General features: G+C 36.7%; 1 protein-coding gene across 3 annotated transcripts in view; it reads right to left on the bottom strand.

Annotated features, from left to right (window-relative positions):
• The window catches only part of cacna1db (calcium channel, voltage-dependent, L type, alpha 1D subunit, b), an 81,697-nt gene that overhangs the window by 7,237 nt on the left and 57,956 nt on the right, over positions 1–16,504 (bottom strand). For all 3 annotated transcript variants that reach the window (XM_036212646.1, XM_036212647.1, XM_036212648.1), the window contains 19 exons: positions 14,952–15,058; positions 14,614–14,701; positions 14,402–14,509; positions 14,224–14,276; positions 13,988–14,134; positions 13,684–13,885; positions 13,385–13,543; positions 13,195–13,305; positions 11,856–11,933; positions 8,643–8,684; positions 7,833–7,961; positions 7,477–7,542; positions 7,217–7,308; positions 6,948–7,107; positions 5,716–5,843; positions 5,389–5,485; positions 5,202–5,304; positions 4,622–4,723; positions 543–679 (listed from right to left, as the gene is read on the bottom strand). In XM_036212646.1, the coding sequence (XP_036068539.1) occupies positions 543–679; positions 4,622–4,723; positions 5,202–5,304; positions 5,389–5,485; positions 5,716–5,843; positions 6,948–7,107; positions 7,217–7,308; positions 7,477–7,542; positions 7,833–7,961; positions 8,643–8,684; positions 11,856–11,933; positions 13,195–13,305; positions 13,385–13,543; positions 13,684–13,885; positions 13,988–14,134; positions 14,224–14,276; positions 14,402–14,509; positions 14,614–14,701; positions 14,952–15,058 (2,109 nt within the window). The remainder of the gene's footprint in view (positions 1–542; positions 680–4,621; positions 4,724–5,201; positions 5,305–5,388; positions 5,486–5,715; positions 5,844–6,947; positions 7,108–7,216; positions 7,309–7,476; positions 7,543–7,832; positions 7,962–8,642; positions 8,685–11,855; positions 11,934–13,194; positions 13,306–13,384; positions 13,544–13,683; positions 13,886–13,987; positions 14,135–14,223; positions 14,277–14,401; positions 14,510–14,613; positions 14,702–14,951; positions 15,059–16,504) is intronic.

Raw genomic sequence — 16,504 nt, forward strand, 5'->3', positions numbered from 1 at the left:
CCAAAATGACAGGTACATTTCTGAGCTCATCTGTCAAAATAAGACAAAAAACTAGAGAAAAGATCTTCCCTAAATGCTTAAGACTGAGAATCAAACATTTAATAAAACCTCTTTATTGTTCCTAAAACACCACCACTTTATTGTGGTGGAAAAGTTCCTCAATTCCTTGGGAGCTGAGATTTCAGAAGCTTCTCTAAAGATCTCTCTTTTTACATTGGTTTTTCAGTACTACTGTGATGGAGTCAAAGAGACAGCCAAATGACGAGGATTTTACCCTGGAACAGGCCTGAGGGACAGACGCATTCGTGAGGATTTGCAGGTCAAGCTTTTGGGTTTTGGCCAGGAAAAGCTTAAACAAGCCACATGTGGCCAACCTCACGTGGAGGCAACATAAAAGTGGGACACAGACATGTTTGTGTTTTTATCTGAATTTGCAAAGTGCTTTGTTAGAATTTAAATATCTGTCAAGACATTTATGTTATTTTTTGTAATTATTCCTGTATCAGTTTATCTGAGCCGGACACAGATAGGGCTTCACTCACCTGCAGAGCCAAAGTAGTATTCAGCCTCTCCCACGATCGTCTTCCCACGAGCCCTTGCTCTTTGCGCCTCTTGAACTTTCTAAAGTAGTCCTGTATCAGGAAGGTGGCATAGAACTTCCCCACTGTTACCTCGTCATCTGAGTGAACAGACCACACAAACCAAAGCCTCCAGCATCAGGACCACAACACTGACATGCTAGCACCTGAACACCAGTGCTGACTCTTACAAACAGACCTTGAACTTATTTCCATTAAAGATAGAAAAAATAACACAGTCTAGAAATAGTTAAAGAATATATGTTGAGATTAAGATAAAGCCTAAAATATTCACAAATGAGCAGAAACTTTCACTGAGCTTGAAGGCTGTAAGAAATGCTCAGAAAAAGATTACACCATCTATACAGTAATTTGAGATGAACAGTCACTTTGGTAAAGACTGCTGATTTATTCACTTGCATATAGAGAAACACACAAAAACGTGGGACAATTTTTGATCTGACTTAACATCTACAGCTGCAGAGACAGACAAGCAGACGAGGAAGAAACTTCCACAAAACAGCTCAATCTAAAGTGCAAGCAAGAAAGGGTTAAAGGACAGGAAAGAAAGTTAAAGTCAGATCTATACTACTAATTTGTGGCTGAGAGAAAACTAGTGACTACACACACATGTTATCCGTCATGCAGGAAGGCTGATCAAGCAGGGGTCTGATTCCCTCAGATAAGCTGTTGCTGAAGCAGGGTGGGGTGAATAGAGGTCAGCTGAGTCAGGATGTGTGACTCTGTAACTTTTCAACCGTTAACACGATAATTTCAGTACATTCTGAAGGAGAAAAGCAGCTCTTTTCTCCTTCAGAATGTACAGTAAATTAAAGAACGTAAACTCTGGAGCTCAGGTGTTAAATGTATTTAATAGAATATGGCAATTACATCTTTGGTGCTTTAAGATGAAACCATGAGTCCGCCAAAAAATAAAGAAGAGTCATTTTAAAGCACCTGAAAGGTTCCTCTACGCTACCTGACTCAGTCGGACCCTAGAAAAAGGCTCTATCTCAAAGAGAGAAACAGCAAATGTGAAGGTGGAGAAGTCAGATTAGATTAATTAGACTTTAACTATATGATATTTTTTCCCCACTAAAATTAGAACACAGAGAAAATATGTTATGAATAAAAAAGTTTGACTTTCAAATGAGTCTATTTGAATAACTTTTGTTTTTAAAGCACTTATACAAGATTTACATTTAAATAAAAAAAGTTTATGTATTTTCCAGGAAGGTACAATAACTCATAAAGGCTGTATCTGGATTCTCTCTTGAGATAGAGCTTGATCATCTTTTTATGAGGTATCAGAAATTTCATGCCACCAGACTAAAACAGAACTACTCCAAAGAGCTCAGGACGGCAGAAAGAGAAAGGAAGAGAGCTACCGGCTGAAAGCAGAGGAAGCTGTACAAGACAAAAGCTGGACAGACACTAGGTTAAAAAATATATAGAGAAAAGGGGGGGTTAGTCATCTGATAAACACAAAGCCATGCAGTCAAGGTGAGTTTAAAGGGTAACCAAACCCTAAATAAGTTTTTTTTGGCTGTTAACCCCTATGAATGAGGCTTTAAAAGTGCTGTCTGTTGGTCATTGCCAAATTTTTGATAAATAAAAATAAACTTAATTATTGAAAATACTGTATAACTGTCTGTGTGTTGCCCCTTACAGGTTGAAGAGAGGTATTAGATACAAATTTGGTCAAACCATTTAAGTCCCACGTGATTTCAGAAGTCCCATGTCATGATCTGTAGCTCCAGTAATGATAACTGTCCTGTTCCACAGCCCCCCCCCCTCAGACTGGTTTTTCACATTTCGGTTGTGGGTGGAGTCAGCCTCCAACTTCCCTGTTTGGTTACCCTTTAAGCAACAAATAAAAGCATAAAGGGACATCTTTTTAAATGCACAATCCTGCAACAACCTTCGTAAAGAAAATGACAAACATTTTAGGAAAATGTATAGCTTCTGACTGAGAAAATGTGCAGAACACAGGAAAAAAATACATCTATATAGAATGGAGATGTGACAGAGACAAAATGACCACAATTAGACAGCAAGAGTTAAAAAAAAATGCAAATTAGTCCAAAAATATTGACAGCTGTAATACTTTAAAGTCCCACTCCAATCATCTTTTGATCTGTTCTAAAATCATTTAATTATGATTATGAGGGCAGGAGTTCATCAGAAATGTATCTTTGAGTTCTGTTGAGGCAAAGTAAGCCTGCCCTGATTTCCCATCATCCATTTGTTTATACTCTCTCCCACGAGCTTACAGCATATCACAGTTGAGCTAGATTCCAGCTTAGACGTGGTAAATAAAGATGTTTATGGATCTATTTGTCTGCAAGTGAGTGCATCAGGATAGAGCGGAGCAGGGAGCTTGTAGTTCAGACTGCAGCACCTATGCTACTTCTTCAAATGGCAGTTTTTCATCTGCTCCTTATTCTCAGCAATTTGAATAAAAAATATTCAGAAATAGCATTTTAAGCTAACGTTTTTTTCTTTATATATGTCCTCCATCGTGAGAGAAATGCCACAAGAACATGTAAAAAACACAATTCTCATTGGAGTGGGACTTTGAAGGTTAAGATAAGAAATCAGGATTGTTTTTTATCCAGCATCACACATTTGTACCTCATTACAAGTTTGACTGAAGTTCTAACAGATCTACCTACAGCTAATACCTGCAACAAAGAACAAACATGTTCTAACATTACAATATTTTTTAATTTAAAGACTCAAATAAAGGCCAATATTTATTAATGATGTTGCTGAACAAACAGCTCTGACATCATTATTCCTGAAGTGCAGGTTTTATGTTTCATGCAGGACAATGGAACATTATTCAGGCATCTCTCAATGGCAGCTGTGCAAACACGAAATATTTCTAATGTAACACAGGACAAGAGTTTCTGAGAAACCAGAGGTAGGGCACACACCATAAGACTGGCAGAAAAGTCAAGGATGTGGAGATTAAGTTCAGCTCAAGTCAAAACAAGTAGATTCAAAAGAATTTCTAAAACATTTCTTCCCAACAAAACAACTTCATATTAACCCCTTCCTTATCCTTTCAATCTTAACAAAAAAATATTTGATCTTGGTTGAGTGTTGACCTTTTCAAGCAACAGTGAACACCAGGAAGAGGCAGTTTTAGTGACACATTAACAGATTTGTTAGAAATAACATTATGTAACCTTCGTGATTTGTTTTCTTAGTGAGGACATTTGTGGTTTTTACCTACAGATTCAATGAATTGTAAAAACTACTTCAATAAAACTGACAATCCTGCAATTTACTGAAATGTTCATCTGAAAATTGAAGTGCTGCAGTCTAATGTAGGGTTGATTTAAAGACATTTGTTAAAGATAAACATTTATCCCCAATGATTGTTTTATTTTTAAAAAATATTCACTAAATTTAAGCAAAAAAAATGTTACATGCTTTATATAAAAGTAGCTCGACTACAGAAATATTTAACAGAACCTAGTATACTTTATGTATTTAAGTATAAGGTCGACACTTAAAAGAAATCTCAATACCTTTTTGAAGTATGTTTGTCTAATTTATAGATGAAATAACTTCATTAGTGAATAATAGAGACAACAACTAAACAGTTCAATCATAGATATACATTTTTTTGAGAATTCATCCACAATTCAGAAAAGTTTCACTTAAAATTACAAAAGATGATGTTTCATCTTGATCTGTTAGATGATTTGCTTATTTTTTTGCTTGCTTTAAGTGAAAATGTCTTATAATTATTATAAAACTACTACTATATTTTAATCAAATGTTACTATTTCAGTCAGTGTGTCTTCTGTCAAGTAAAATAGTTTGATTTATAAATAGACAAACTTTGGTTTGATGCTCAGACACATCAGTCTTCAAAATAGAAAAAAAAGGAATTTAGGAGCAACAGATGAGCAAATCATCAGAAAAAGCCATTTAAAAAAAGGAAAGAACTCAGAACGGAGGGAAACAGGAGATAAAAACCTTCCCTGGCTGATGTTTTTGGTGTGCGTGCATGTGTAATGACAACTGACCACCTGCGGGAGGCACCACTTGATCCAGGAGTTTCATACTGGTCCTTTTCCAGATCTTCTTAATAACAACTCGCAGCTCCTCATTTGCTTGATCCAAGTTACCTTTGATACAGCAGAGAAACACACTGTTACAAACTTTAGTTAGAGGCCACAAATTAACACACTTTCACAAAAAACTCACAAAATTTTACAGGAAATAAAGATGTTAAATATTGCCATCAAGAATGTCTGGTTCACAGCTGGTCATATGAAAATAGAGACAATATTTTTTTTAAATAATGAGTGAGGAGGAATGATGTGAACATGCCAGCTTGCTAAAACCCAAATTTGACCAAAAATTTTTGTTTTTTCTTTAAAGAGGAGTCTTAAGAGATAAAGCAGTTTTTTAACCTTTTAACACCAGAGATCCAGTGTTTTTGTTCTTTGCTTTATTGTAACTTTTCAACCGTTAACACAATAAACATAATTCTAGTAAATTCTAAAGGAAAAAAAGTGATATGAGTTACAGTCTGTTAAAGATTTTGCGTTTAAGCATCAGGTGTTATTAGGGTTCAATAAAATGCTACGACTGCGCACTCACCCTCAGTTTTGATCCTGAGAGCGGTGCGAACCAAAGCAAACAAGGTGGCATTAAACATGACAGTCCCGTCACTGTTGAGGGGCATGTTCATGGCAACCAGCCGCTGCAACACAAATGAAACTTCAGATCAACAATGGAGGCATAAAAATGCTCTTTTACAAGACGAGGATTTATACTGGAAACCCACCTTACAGGCCACTCTGTGAGGGCAGAGCTTCCCAAAGCCCAGAGGAGGCTGAATCCTCCGCAGAAGAGTTACCACATCAAGATGCTTTATCCTGCCCCTAGCAACCAGATTCAGTCAAAGAAAAGCACATTATAATACCAGGAGCAGTCTTAATAGTAGAAGGAAATACTGAACACAAGCAAAATGCTAGTATAATTAATAATATTTCCTTCCCATTGAGTTATTGAAACCATTTTTATATATTTATGGCTCTATTAGTAATACATATATTTATAGTAATGACCATAACAGCACAAAAACAATAAAAGAATTGCATTATGTACACACTTGGCCTCCGGATCGTATTCTGACCAGATCCTTTTGAACTCGTCCAGGTGGTGCGGCCCCAGGATGGACCAATCACGAGTCAGGTAATCAAAGTTGTCCATGATGACAGCTACAAAAAGGTTGATAATCTGAAACAAAGACATGTTGATATTTTTTGTTGTTAGGTTTAGAAGATGTTTTAGGAGTATAAAAGTTTAACTCTGTGATTAAATACTGATGTCCCTGTGCGCAGAGATCTGTCTAGAGCTACATTCAGACTGAGCGCGATTTGCGTGTCAGGAATGTCCATTTTCATAGTTAAGTCAATGCACAGACTCGATCTGAGGATTTGCGGCGCGATTTGAGCATCAAGCGTGGCGCATCAGTCCAGCAGCAGTGTGATTTGGATGGTGCTGTGCATCCAGAGTAAAAAAAATATTTTTTTTATTAAATCGACCCATTGCGTCAACCAATCAGGAGTCAGCTTTGGGTATGTGCTGAGTTCAGTGACTCAATCACTGGGTGGAGTACTAATCCAACATGGAGAATTGATGCAAGCGTTCTCGACCTTAGCTTCCATCCATCCTTGTTCTTGACCTGCTATAACCTTTTGAGGCCACGAGGTTGCCAGAACCTGTCCCGCCTACAGTTGGCTGAAGGCCCTGGACAGTCGCCAAGTCTGTTGTAGAGTTTACTGGACTAGAGCGATCGCATCCGCTTCACTGGCCCTGAGGGGGTCAATGGGAAACCACAGCTTTTTAGGTTTCCTAAACTTTGATATTTTTCTCATTTATATCAAGAAAATAGTAATGAGTTCCTCTAATTTTACTCTTATTTTTATTTTTCGCCTCTTGGGCTAATGCAGGAAGTCTTCAAACTGGGTCACAGAGATACAGAAACCACCATCATTCACATGCAGCTCCCACAGCAGGAGGGAAGTCCACCGTACCTGGAGAGTCTCTGAATGATCTCATAAACCCGGATATGGAGATGTAATCATCAATGCTTTTATAGAACTATGTAAAATAAATGAACCTGATCTTTAAACATCATCCGTGTTTTCCACGTTTTGTAAATGAGATTTACACACACATCGCTCCATGGAGCGATCAGGCTAAACACATCTGGCAGTAGCTCCTCCCACACAGGACTGGGACATCAAGCTTATCCAATACACGTTTAGAACAGGCGTCGAGAAGCAAGTCTGATGCAAATTTGATGCACGAATGGTGAGAATGCAGCTTTAGAAGTACCAAGAAAGCACAAAGCATGTAGAAGCTGATGAAGTAGATGATGGCAAAGCCACTGCCGCAGGTTCTCTCCTCTCCAGGGTTATAGTCGGACTCAGAGTCACACAGCTTTCCTGGCAGACAAGCCAGCATGATCTCCTGCCACGCCTCTCCTGTGGCACACCTGAGAAAGACCGAAAACCATCCTCAACCCTCTGAAGAAAATGTTTTTTCATTTATAAGATGTCATGATTTTTATATCTTCACACGTTCAGCTAAAAAAACTTCCAAACCTGAAGAGCATCAGGACAGCTTGAGGAAAAGTTTGAAAATTGTTGTTGCGGTTAATTTGGGTCCCATCCACCATTGCAATTTTTCCAAACACCTAAAAGCACAAAAAAACATCCAAAGCATTAACAAGCAGTACAATTCACCACAAAAAAATTAAAAATAAAACAGAGAATTTAATTTAATAAACAAATTGTTGTAAAATGCAACAATCCCATCTAAACTTATATTAGCGTTAATTTTAGCAGCTTTTACTCCACATTACCTGCATTCCAATCACAGCGTAGATGAAGAACAGCATCGCAATCAAAAGGGCGACATATGGAAGCGCCTGGAGAGAATATGAAGGAAAATCTTACTAAAATGCAAACTAAAATTAATTTGGAAGGAAGAGTTATTATAATTATTAGGGCTGTCAAAGTATTGCGTTAATTGTGATTAATTAGACATTTTGGTGTGTTCTTTAATTGTTGCATTAATCTCATTTCTGCATTGGACGGTTGCTTCCTCCATGAAACCGTTCATGTCTGATAATGCACACCTGGAAGAGTATCATCTGGTCATACCATGATCCTTTACAAAAAAAAACACATTTAATAGGTACATTTCTGGCTCCTTCACCTGGAAGGATTTGATGAAGGTCCACAGCAAAGTCCGGATCCCCTCCCCTCTGCTCAGCAGTTTGACCAGCCGCATCACCCTGAAGAGGCGGAAGAAGGTGATGGAGATGCGAGCGCTGTCCTCTGTGTTCTGGAGTGGAGGAAAGTGAAGAGAATGTTGCACCTCCAGTAAAAAAAAATGTTTCTATCAGTCACTGAAGTCAAAAATGTGCAGACTCTTTCAAAAGTCAAGTAAAAATGGGTCCAAGTCAAATGATCTCACCTTTAAACATCTTTACAATCAAATGAATACAATTCATGCAGAGTAACTGTTAAACCCAGACTCAACATACACTGAACTGATGGTGAAAACGGGCTGAACTGAGCAAAAGACAGAGCGGTTCATTTCTCATGCTTGATACAAGCACGGAGATGGAGTGTTATTGGTCTGGAAACATCACAAACACTACAAACGGGAGAGTTCAATGCTCAGAAAAACTTCAGTCATCAGAAATGAAGAATGAAATAAATCAGGCCATTTTCCCGTGTCCTGTGTCATGCCATGCACTCAGACAGGACAAAAACACGTCAGCATTTGAAAACTCGGGTTAAAACTGCAGCAAACCAGGATTCAAAACAAAACTCTGGCAAACATGGAGCTCAAAGACAAACTCACTTTTCCAGAATAAGTGAGACCAGAAGTTCTGGTTGACAAAAAATCTCAACGTTTTCAACTCAGCGACACAATAATACGATGCAGATGCTTTGATTTTTTTGAATGATAACAAACGGGTGAGGGGTCTTGAATACAGAGGAGGGGCTTTATTCTTACCCCTGGCTCCACTATCACCTTCACAACAGGAATGGCTGTTGACTTGAAACCAAAAGCTTAAAGTTAATCCAAGTTATGTAAACCAGCTTTACATCGCTAAACCACTGAGAGGTTAATGCTGGGTCAAGTACTGACTTCAGCTCAAATTTTTATTTCAGCATCTGACAGCAAAGAAACAAACACAGATGCATCCTTATGAAAGAAAAACAGTTGGTTTCTTCAAAAGAATCAACGGTGTGAAAGTTCCTCCTGCAAATGCTTTCTTACAACTTAGCAGGAAAACCAAAATGTCTCGAATGGCTAAAAAAAATGAAACAAATCCAGTCATTTCAGAACATCCCATCATTTATGATGTAGAAAAGAGCAAATACATCCCTTCATGATATAATTATTTGTATCTTACATGGACTCGTAACATAGATGTGTTTAATCTCGGTCTTTGTTAGGTTTAGCTTTTACTCCAAAGGTAAATCTCAGTTTGAACGCTAAGCTCCGCCCCTTAAATTGCATGAACGTTTTTAAGTGTGAAGAGATATTAAGTGACTCACTGCAAAAAAAACATTGTTTTCCCTATATATTGAAAAAGTATTACAAACATTATAATTCATAGCAAAAATTTTAAATGTATCAAATCCTTTTGTAGGTTTTGATTTAAAAACATTTTTTAAATAATTTACTACTTGTGAAACAGTAAAGTGAGATCACTTCAAATATGATATCAATTTAATCCTTGTAAGATATGCGGATGAATAAAGTGATATCTGGATAAAAGTCCTTTTTTTTTCCTTGTTTAACTATCATATTTATCTTTATAAATTCCAGCCAGATATGACAAAAAGGCTGAATCACTACAGACCTGAAAATAAAAGGTGATTCCAAAAAACAACTTATTTCCTGAATACTGTCTTTGGGTTTTTACTGTAACAATTAAGTGGTGAATTGATTTCTATTCCTATGATCCAACCAGATCAATTAGTTCAAAGTAAATCAATAATCTAGTTGACATATATACCATTAAAAATGTTTTCAAAATAAGATAAACTGATAATCAATATTGGAATCATTTGGACTGATAATGTAATGTAATGTAAAAATGGCCAAATGCCATCAAAGTGGACAACATGACCAATCCATCATTACAGTCTAATGTATGGAAACCCTTTATGCAAAGTCATGTGACCATACATTGTGGTGTCATGCTTCCTTTGTATCATTTTTATGTGGTAAAACAACACTGAAGTAAAAACTTTATAAAGCTAAAGTGTGACTGGATTTGACATTAATTCTTGTTTACTTGTTTACGCACATATTTCATTTACACTTGATTATCTTGCAAGAAAATAAAAGAAATCTGACAAACTTCACCTGCACTGTCCAGTACCAGGTGTTTACCTCTGAGTCACTGTTGGAATGTTTGTCTAAAGATGTCCTCATTTTAGGTCAGTGAACTGGAACCCTCAAAATGAGCCGATATTGACTATGAATCTGATTGTCGACCACAAATTGTAATATGAATTGCTACACCCCTAGTTTTTACATTTTTAGTTCTCAAAGTGGCACAAAGAGAAATGAACAACAGGGAAAAGCAAAGAGGTGGGATTGAGATTCAGTCATGTGTTTAAATAAAGGAGGGTTACAGTACACACCATTACACTCAAAATGTTTGAACAAAACAACATATTGATGTGGAAAAGCTAGAGAGAGCATGAAACAGTGTTAATGTGAGCGTTCCAGAACACAGAGAGGCCTCGTAGCAGCACAGATGTTTACAAGTGTGAATCATCGACACATGCAGCACAGTAGAATGTCACAACCCTCTAAGACAACAATGTTTCAGTTCGAAAATCAAGTTTTTTTCCACATATTCTGTTTTCATAGTATATTTAGTTTAGTTAATTCAGAGATTAGGCTTTTGAATTGTAAACTTTAAATTATATCAGACTTTAAAGACCCACTCCAGTGAAAATTATATTTTTGTTTTTTCTTCACATATTCTTGTGACATTTTTCCGACCATAAACAGTGTTTATTCATTCAAATTGTTGTGAATCAGGAGCAAATGAAAATATTGCCTCCCGATAACAAACGCCACAGCACAGGCACCAGCCAAATTTGCTGAAAAACTGGCATTTAGTTTGCTGCGCGGTGGCATTTTAGTATTTGTAGCCGTAGCTTAAAAATGACATAATCATAATTAAAAGACCACTGGGAACAATTAAACTAGCTCAAAAGATGATCGGAATGGGTCTTTAATTTGTAAAAAAAAAAAAAGTCAGAAAGCCTACAAATAAAAAACCTAGTTTAACTGTCAATCTTATATTAAAACCCAAAGTGCAGGCCTTTTAATTATAAGAGAGGCTCTTATTGTTTTTCTTAATAATTTATGTGATTACTGTTAAGGTGTGTCTGGATCAAACTGTTGAAAAGGAAGTTGAAATCCTGAAAGCAACTTTTCGGCTATTTTTTTTTCAAAGACACATGTTGGGATAAGTGATTACTTACATTGATCTCAGTGATGGCAATGTCAACCACGCTACCCACAACAATTAAGGCATCAAACGTGTTCCATGCATCAGCAAAATAGTTCTGCAAGCACAGGCAACAAAGACACAGAAAAAACAGAGAAGAAGAAAAAGAGAGACAGCAAAACAAGATGGAGAGAGAAGAGGTGAAGACAAGAGATGTGAATTATAGAAAAAGATTACACATGAAAACAGAGTTTTTAAATGAATTTAAGATGACAGTAAATTTTATAGTTATTATATTTGAAAAAAATTTGGTGCAATATAAAAATAAAAGAGCACTCATTGCAGTTAATAATACATAATGGTATTGGATAATTTTGAGTTCTTGTTTGGTTACTTCTGGACAAAATTTATATTGTCTGTATAAAGGCAACAAAAACTGTAAAGATTTTTTGAATTTTTCAAAATAGAAATATATTTAAATATATATTTATATATTTTCTTCCTGTGAGCTGCATGAAATAAAAGTCAATCGCACTGGAGGAACGCCAACAAAAACCAGAAAAGCCAAATTCTTGTAGCAACATTTCAACTGAAATTCTGCCTTCTTCTGCAAAAGTCGATAAAAAAAGAGGATAGGAAGGTAAAGGAGGAGGAGTAGCATGAGGAAGGAGAAAAGGAGAGCGGCAGCAGCGATGGGAGAGTGGGAGGAGGTACTGACAGAGTGAAACATGCTGGCGTCTGTCTACCTGGCTGAGTATGATGTCGACTACACTGCCAATCACCACCAGAGCGTCGAAGACATTCCAGGCGTCCCCGACATAACCCTGAACATGGTGGCATTCACAACCAGGTTGGGAGGGCGGGAGGGGTGTTTATGAGGGACAGGGTCAAAGGTAAACAGGTTACAGAGGGATGTGAAAGGGAGGATGGAAGGGCTTGAAGGGATAATCTTTAAACGAACAAAAGGAACTCCTGATGCTTTAAAGAATTTGATATTGGGCTGATTTACACCGGCCCGTCTGCGGTGCATCTCCGTTGCGTTGACACAAAAAACATAGAGCGTTCATCAATCAATCGGAATGGTTTCATATGGTTTTACTTTGTTATTTTTAAGGCTTCGGTCCTTGTATTTTTGGTTGTTTTGCATAGTTTGAGTTTTTCTGTAAATAAATATCCAGCCTTTTTTTTAGCCTGGGGTTGTTTGTGAGACTTTTTGAGTCGTTGAGAAATGTAATTTTTTTTTTCCCACCTTTATTCTACTTCCTTTTTAGACGCTCTTAGACAGGGGTATAACATATGTTGGGGGCTCGTCCGGGATTAATTGTGATTTTGTGACACATTTGGTAGCCATTTTTCTTTATCTTATTTTTGATTAATTTTAGAAGTGCAAAAACATATCATTCATGGCACAAAATGTATATTTTACAAGGACTCAGTGAGGAAGGAGAGGACATGGGGTCTTATTGCTTTTTGTATAGTTTGAGTTTTTCTGTAAATAAATATACATCTTATCTTCAGGCTGAGGTTGTTAGTGAGGGTTTTTGAGTCTTTGAGATATTTAATTTTTTTTTTCTACCTTTATCCTACATCCTTTTTAGAAGCTCTTAGACAAGGGTACAACATAAGGTGGGGGCTCGCCTGGGATTAATTGTGATTTTGTGACATGTTTGGTGGCTTTGTTAGGTAGTTTTCTTTATCTTATTTTTGATTAATCTAAAAGTTTTTTTTAAGATTTATAAATTAAGTACAAAAACATATCATTTATGACACAAAACATGGATTTTACAAGAACTCAATGATGAAAGAGAGGACATGGCATCTGATTGCTTAGGTTTTGGATGAGTGAGAGGCTGGGTCGGACTACTCGACGAGGTGGCAGGAAAAAGGGGGTAGGGGGGGCGGACCGGAGACGCAACCAAGACAATGTAAACTAACTGACGGCTCTGTGATGGACTTCCTATGCATCGCAACTAAGATGCACCGCAGATGAACTAGTGTAAATCCGGGTCACTTAAAAAAATGTGCTTATATTTAAATACTGTAGTCATTTCTTAAAAACACAAATTTGGATTGGATTGCACTCACTCTGGGTTTAAAGGCGACGAGCTTCAGGATCATCTCTACTGTGAAAACCCCAGTAAAGACCATGTTGAGGATATCCATGGCGTAGTTAAACAGATGAGACTGACCATAGTGCTGAAAGATCAAACAAGCATCTTTAACTGTAGCGTCAGTTTATATGCAGATGACCTGGTAGTCTATAAGGAGAACTCACCTGGATAGCCAGACACAAGGTGTTAAGGATGATCAGGACAAACATGACATATTCGAAGCCAGTGGAGTTGACCACATACCAGAACTTGTACTGGTAGGGGTTTTTGGGAATGTAGCGACGCAAGGGGCGAGCTTTCAGAGCGTATTCCACGCACTGGCGCTGCAACAGGGTCAAGAACAGAAACAAACCAATGACATCTATCAAAGCTGACCAGTGAATTCTTGTTTTTAGCAATTATTTTAAAAATATGTATTCAACTGATCAGCTTCACGCAAAAAGATTTAGGATTCCTTCCAAACCTGGTTTTTGTCCAGTTCACAGTTCTTGTATTCCTTCTCCCCCTGCTCCTGAAAGGTGACGATGACAAAACCCACGAAGATGTTCATCATGAAGAAGGCGATGATGATGATATAGATGATGAAGAAGATGGAGATCTCGATGCGGTAGTTGTAGATGGGACCCATGTTTTCCCTGTTAGAATCGATGGCCTTGTACAAAAGCCTGAAAAACACAGTCAAGTTGGGACCAAGTTTCAAGCTCCAATCTATTGCAAATATTCAATAATGTAATAAAAAGCTTATCTATTGGGTTGTGAACTCTTACGTGGGCCATCCCTCAAAGGTGGAGACGGTGAAAAGAGCCATCATGGCCATGAGAACGTTATCAAAATTAAAGTCACTGTTGTACCAAATCCTCTCTTTAATCATGGGTAGTGCTGTGTCCCCATTGCTGTAAAGAATGTATGTTCCTCTGGAAATAAAAAATAAAAGTGTTTCAGTATCACAAATGAGCACTACAAGAGACATTTAACACTCTAGAAAAAAACAAAAAAGGCTCACTTGCATTCCTCTGGGCTGGACTTTGCATCATCTGTGCATCGATAGAATTTTCCCTTTTTTTTTATAAAGAAGAGCACAAATTAATAAGTATAATAAACTCCAATATATGACTGGCTTCTATTTATTCATTGCAATGCAGTGTCACGTGGAGTTTTGTTGTAGCTCTTAGCATACTCACCTTGAAGAGCTGCACTCCAATACAAGCGAACATGAACTGCAGCAGCGTGGTGACGATCATGATGTTACCGATGGTCCTGATGGCAACAAACACACACTGCACCACGTGCTGTAGGAACATCCGTTTAAAAAGGTCAGCAGAAATAATACAGCAAAAAGGCATCAAAGACTCATTCAGACCCACTTTAGTGCTTTTATTGTGTGTACTCTGACCTTAAGCCCCTTGGCTCTGTTGATGGCCCTGAGTGGACGGAGAACACGTAAAACGCGGAGAATCTTCACCACTGAGATGGCTGAGGATCTGCAGAAGTCAATAAAACATATGAGTGGATCCTATTCAGCAAAGGATTCAATGGGAAGCTACTTTTTTCTGAAATGCGAAGCAATAATTTGGAAAACCACTTCTGTTTGAGATTTAAGTTTGTTTTAGTGTTTACCCCAAACTTTTTTTTATATATTTATGGTCAGATGCTTAGAGATTTACAGAATGTGCTAACTTTTTAGATTTTATGACATAAACGTCTGTCCTTGACAGACAAAATGATACGTACTGGATACCAAAAGACACCAGAGACACGCCGACAACCAGCAAGTCAAGAAGGTTGAAGTAGTTCCTGCAGAAGGCCCCCTTATGAAGAAAGGCTCCGAACGCTGTCATCTGGACAAAAAAAGAATGCTATTACTGTTAAAAAATAAGTCAGTAGCAACTTTACACTGACAAAAACAAACAATTTTCATACTGAAAGGTGTGCTAATGAGCTGTACATTTTAAAAACAGCTTTATTTGAATTGCACCTTTCAAACTCAAACAATTCAAAGCATTTTTATACTCATAATACATTTCAATTTAGATTTTACTGCACATTGACAAACTATTAGATACTTTAAAAGATTTCAAATTCATACCTAGGTTTTTAGACACTTTAGTTTCTAAGTTGAAACACAGTAAAAAAATCTCATTAAGAGCAAAGACATAGAAATAAAGAAATTATTATTAAAACTAGTTATAATAATTTTGCTCAATGCACTTGACAACAGAAACACAAAAAATTAAAAAGAAACTACCTAAATTTCACAATTTTTTTTGCATCAATTTAACCTTTTATTTTTAATTCTTGCATTTGATTTATTTATTTTACTGTCTAATATTTTTTCTTTTTTAATTGCGTTGGCTGCTGTTAAGTGCTGCAACCAAAAATGGAGAAAAAAAAGGTAAAATTAGCATCACAACCTCAGAAGGAAATATCTTGGGTTCTCCAGGGTCGAGGATGTTATTCTAAAACTCAATAAATGTTGAGAAATTATACTGACATTAATTGACATTATTTTGGAAACAAAAAATCTGTTTTATATTTTAAGATTAAGTGCTAGTTTTAGATTTAATCAGAATTTATTACACGTGGCCAACTTGTACCATTCTCATTCTCATTTTGTTCATATTTTCTTCTATAATTAATCATTTCCACTTATTACTCTAGTTTTTTGTCGGTATAGTCAAAGTAAACTACAACTAAAAAAATACAAACCAATTGCCTCGGAAATGGCAAAAAAAAAATCTTGTTGGTGACCTGTATAATGCTCACTTTAAGTAATACTATCCAACAGATAGTTTTTTAACATGTTTTCTCTTTTTGAATGACTGTGTGGAACTCCTTTATTGATTGTGATATGTTAAAAGATTTCTTGTTTAGTAAAACTTACTTGCAGCATGGATATAACCTTATTACTTCCCTGTGTTTTTATTCTTAAAATGATTGTATTTATATATATATATATATATATATATATATATATATATATATATTAGGCTGTTTCTTTTTGCAGTGCAGTTTCTTATTCTCTTTAAATTAAAGACCCACTCCAATAAATATCATATTTTTGTCTTTTATACATGTTCTTGTAGGATTTTTCTCATGGTAGAGGACCTATGCACAAAAAATTATGATTAAAACTGCATCTTTGAGTATTTCTTAATTCAAATCGCAGTGGATCAGAAAACCAGATGCTAGAAAAAGCTCAGACTAATGATGGAGCTACTGAAATGGGCGTGCCAGAGTCCTTCTTCTCCACACCACTCCTCCTGGTAACACTCTTATGCTCGTCC

Source organism: Oryzias melastigma, linkage group LG7 (assembly GCF_002922805.2).
Source record: "Oryzias melastigma strain HK-1 linkage group LG7, ASM292280v2, whole genome shotgun sequence".
Lineage (NCBI taxonomy): Eukaryota > Metazoa > Chordata > Actinopteri > Beloniformes > Adrianichthyidae > Oryzias > Oryzias melastigma.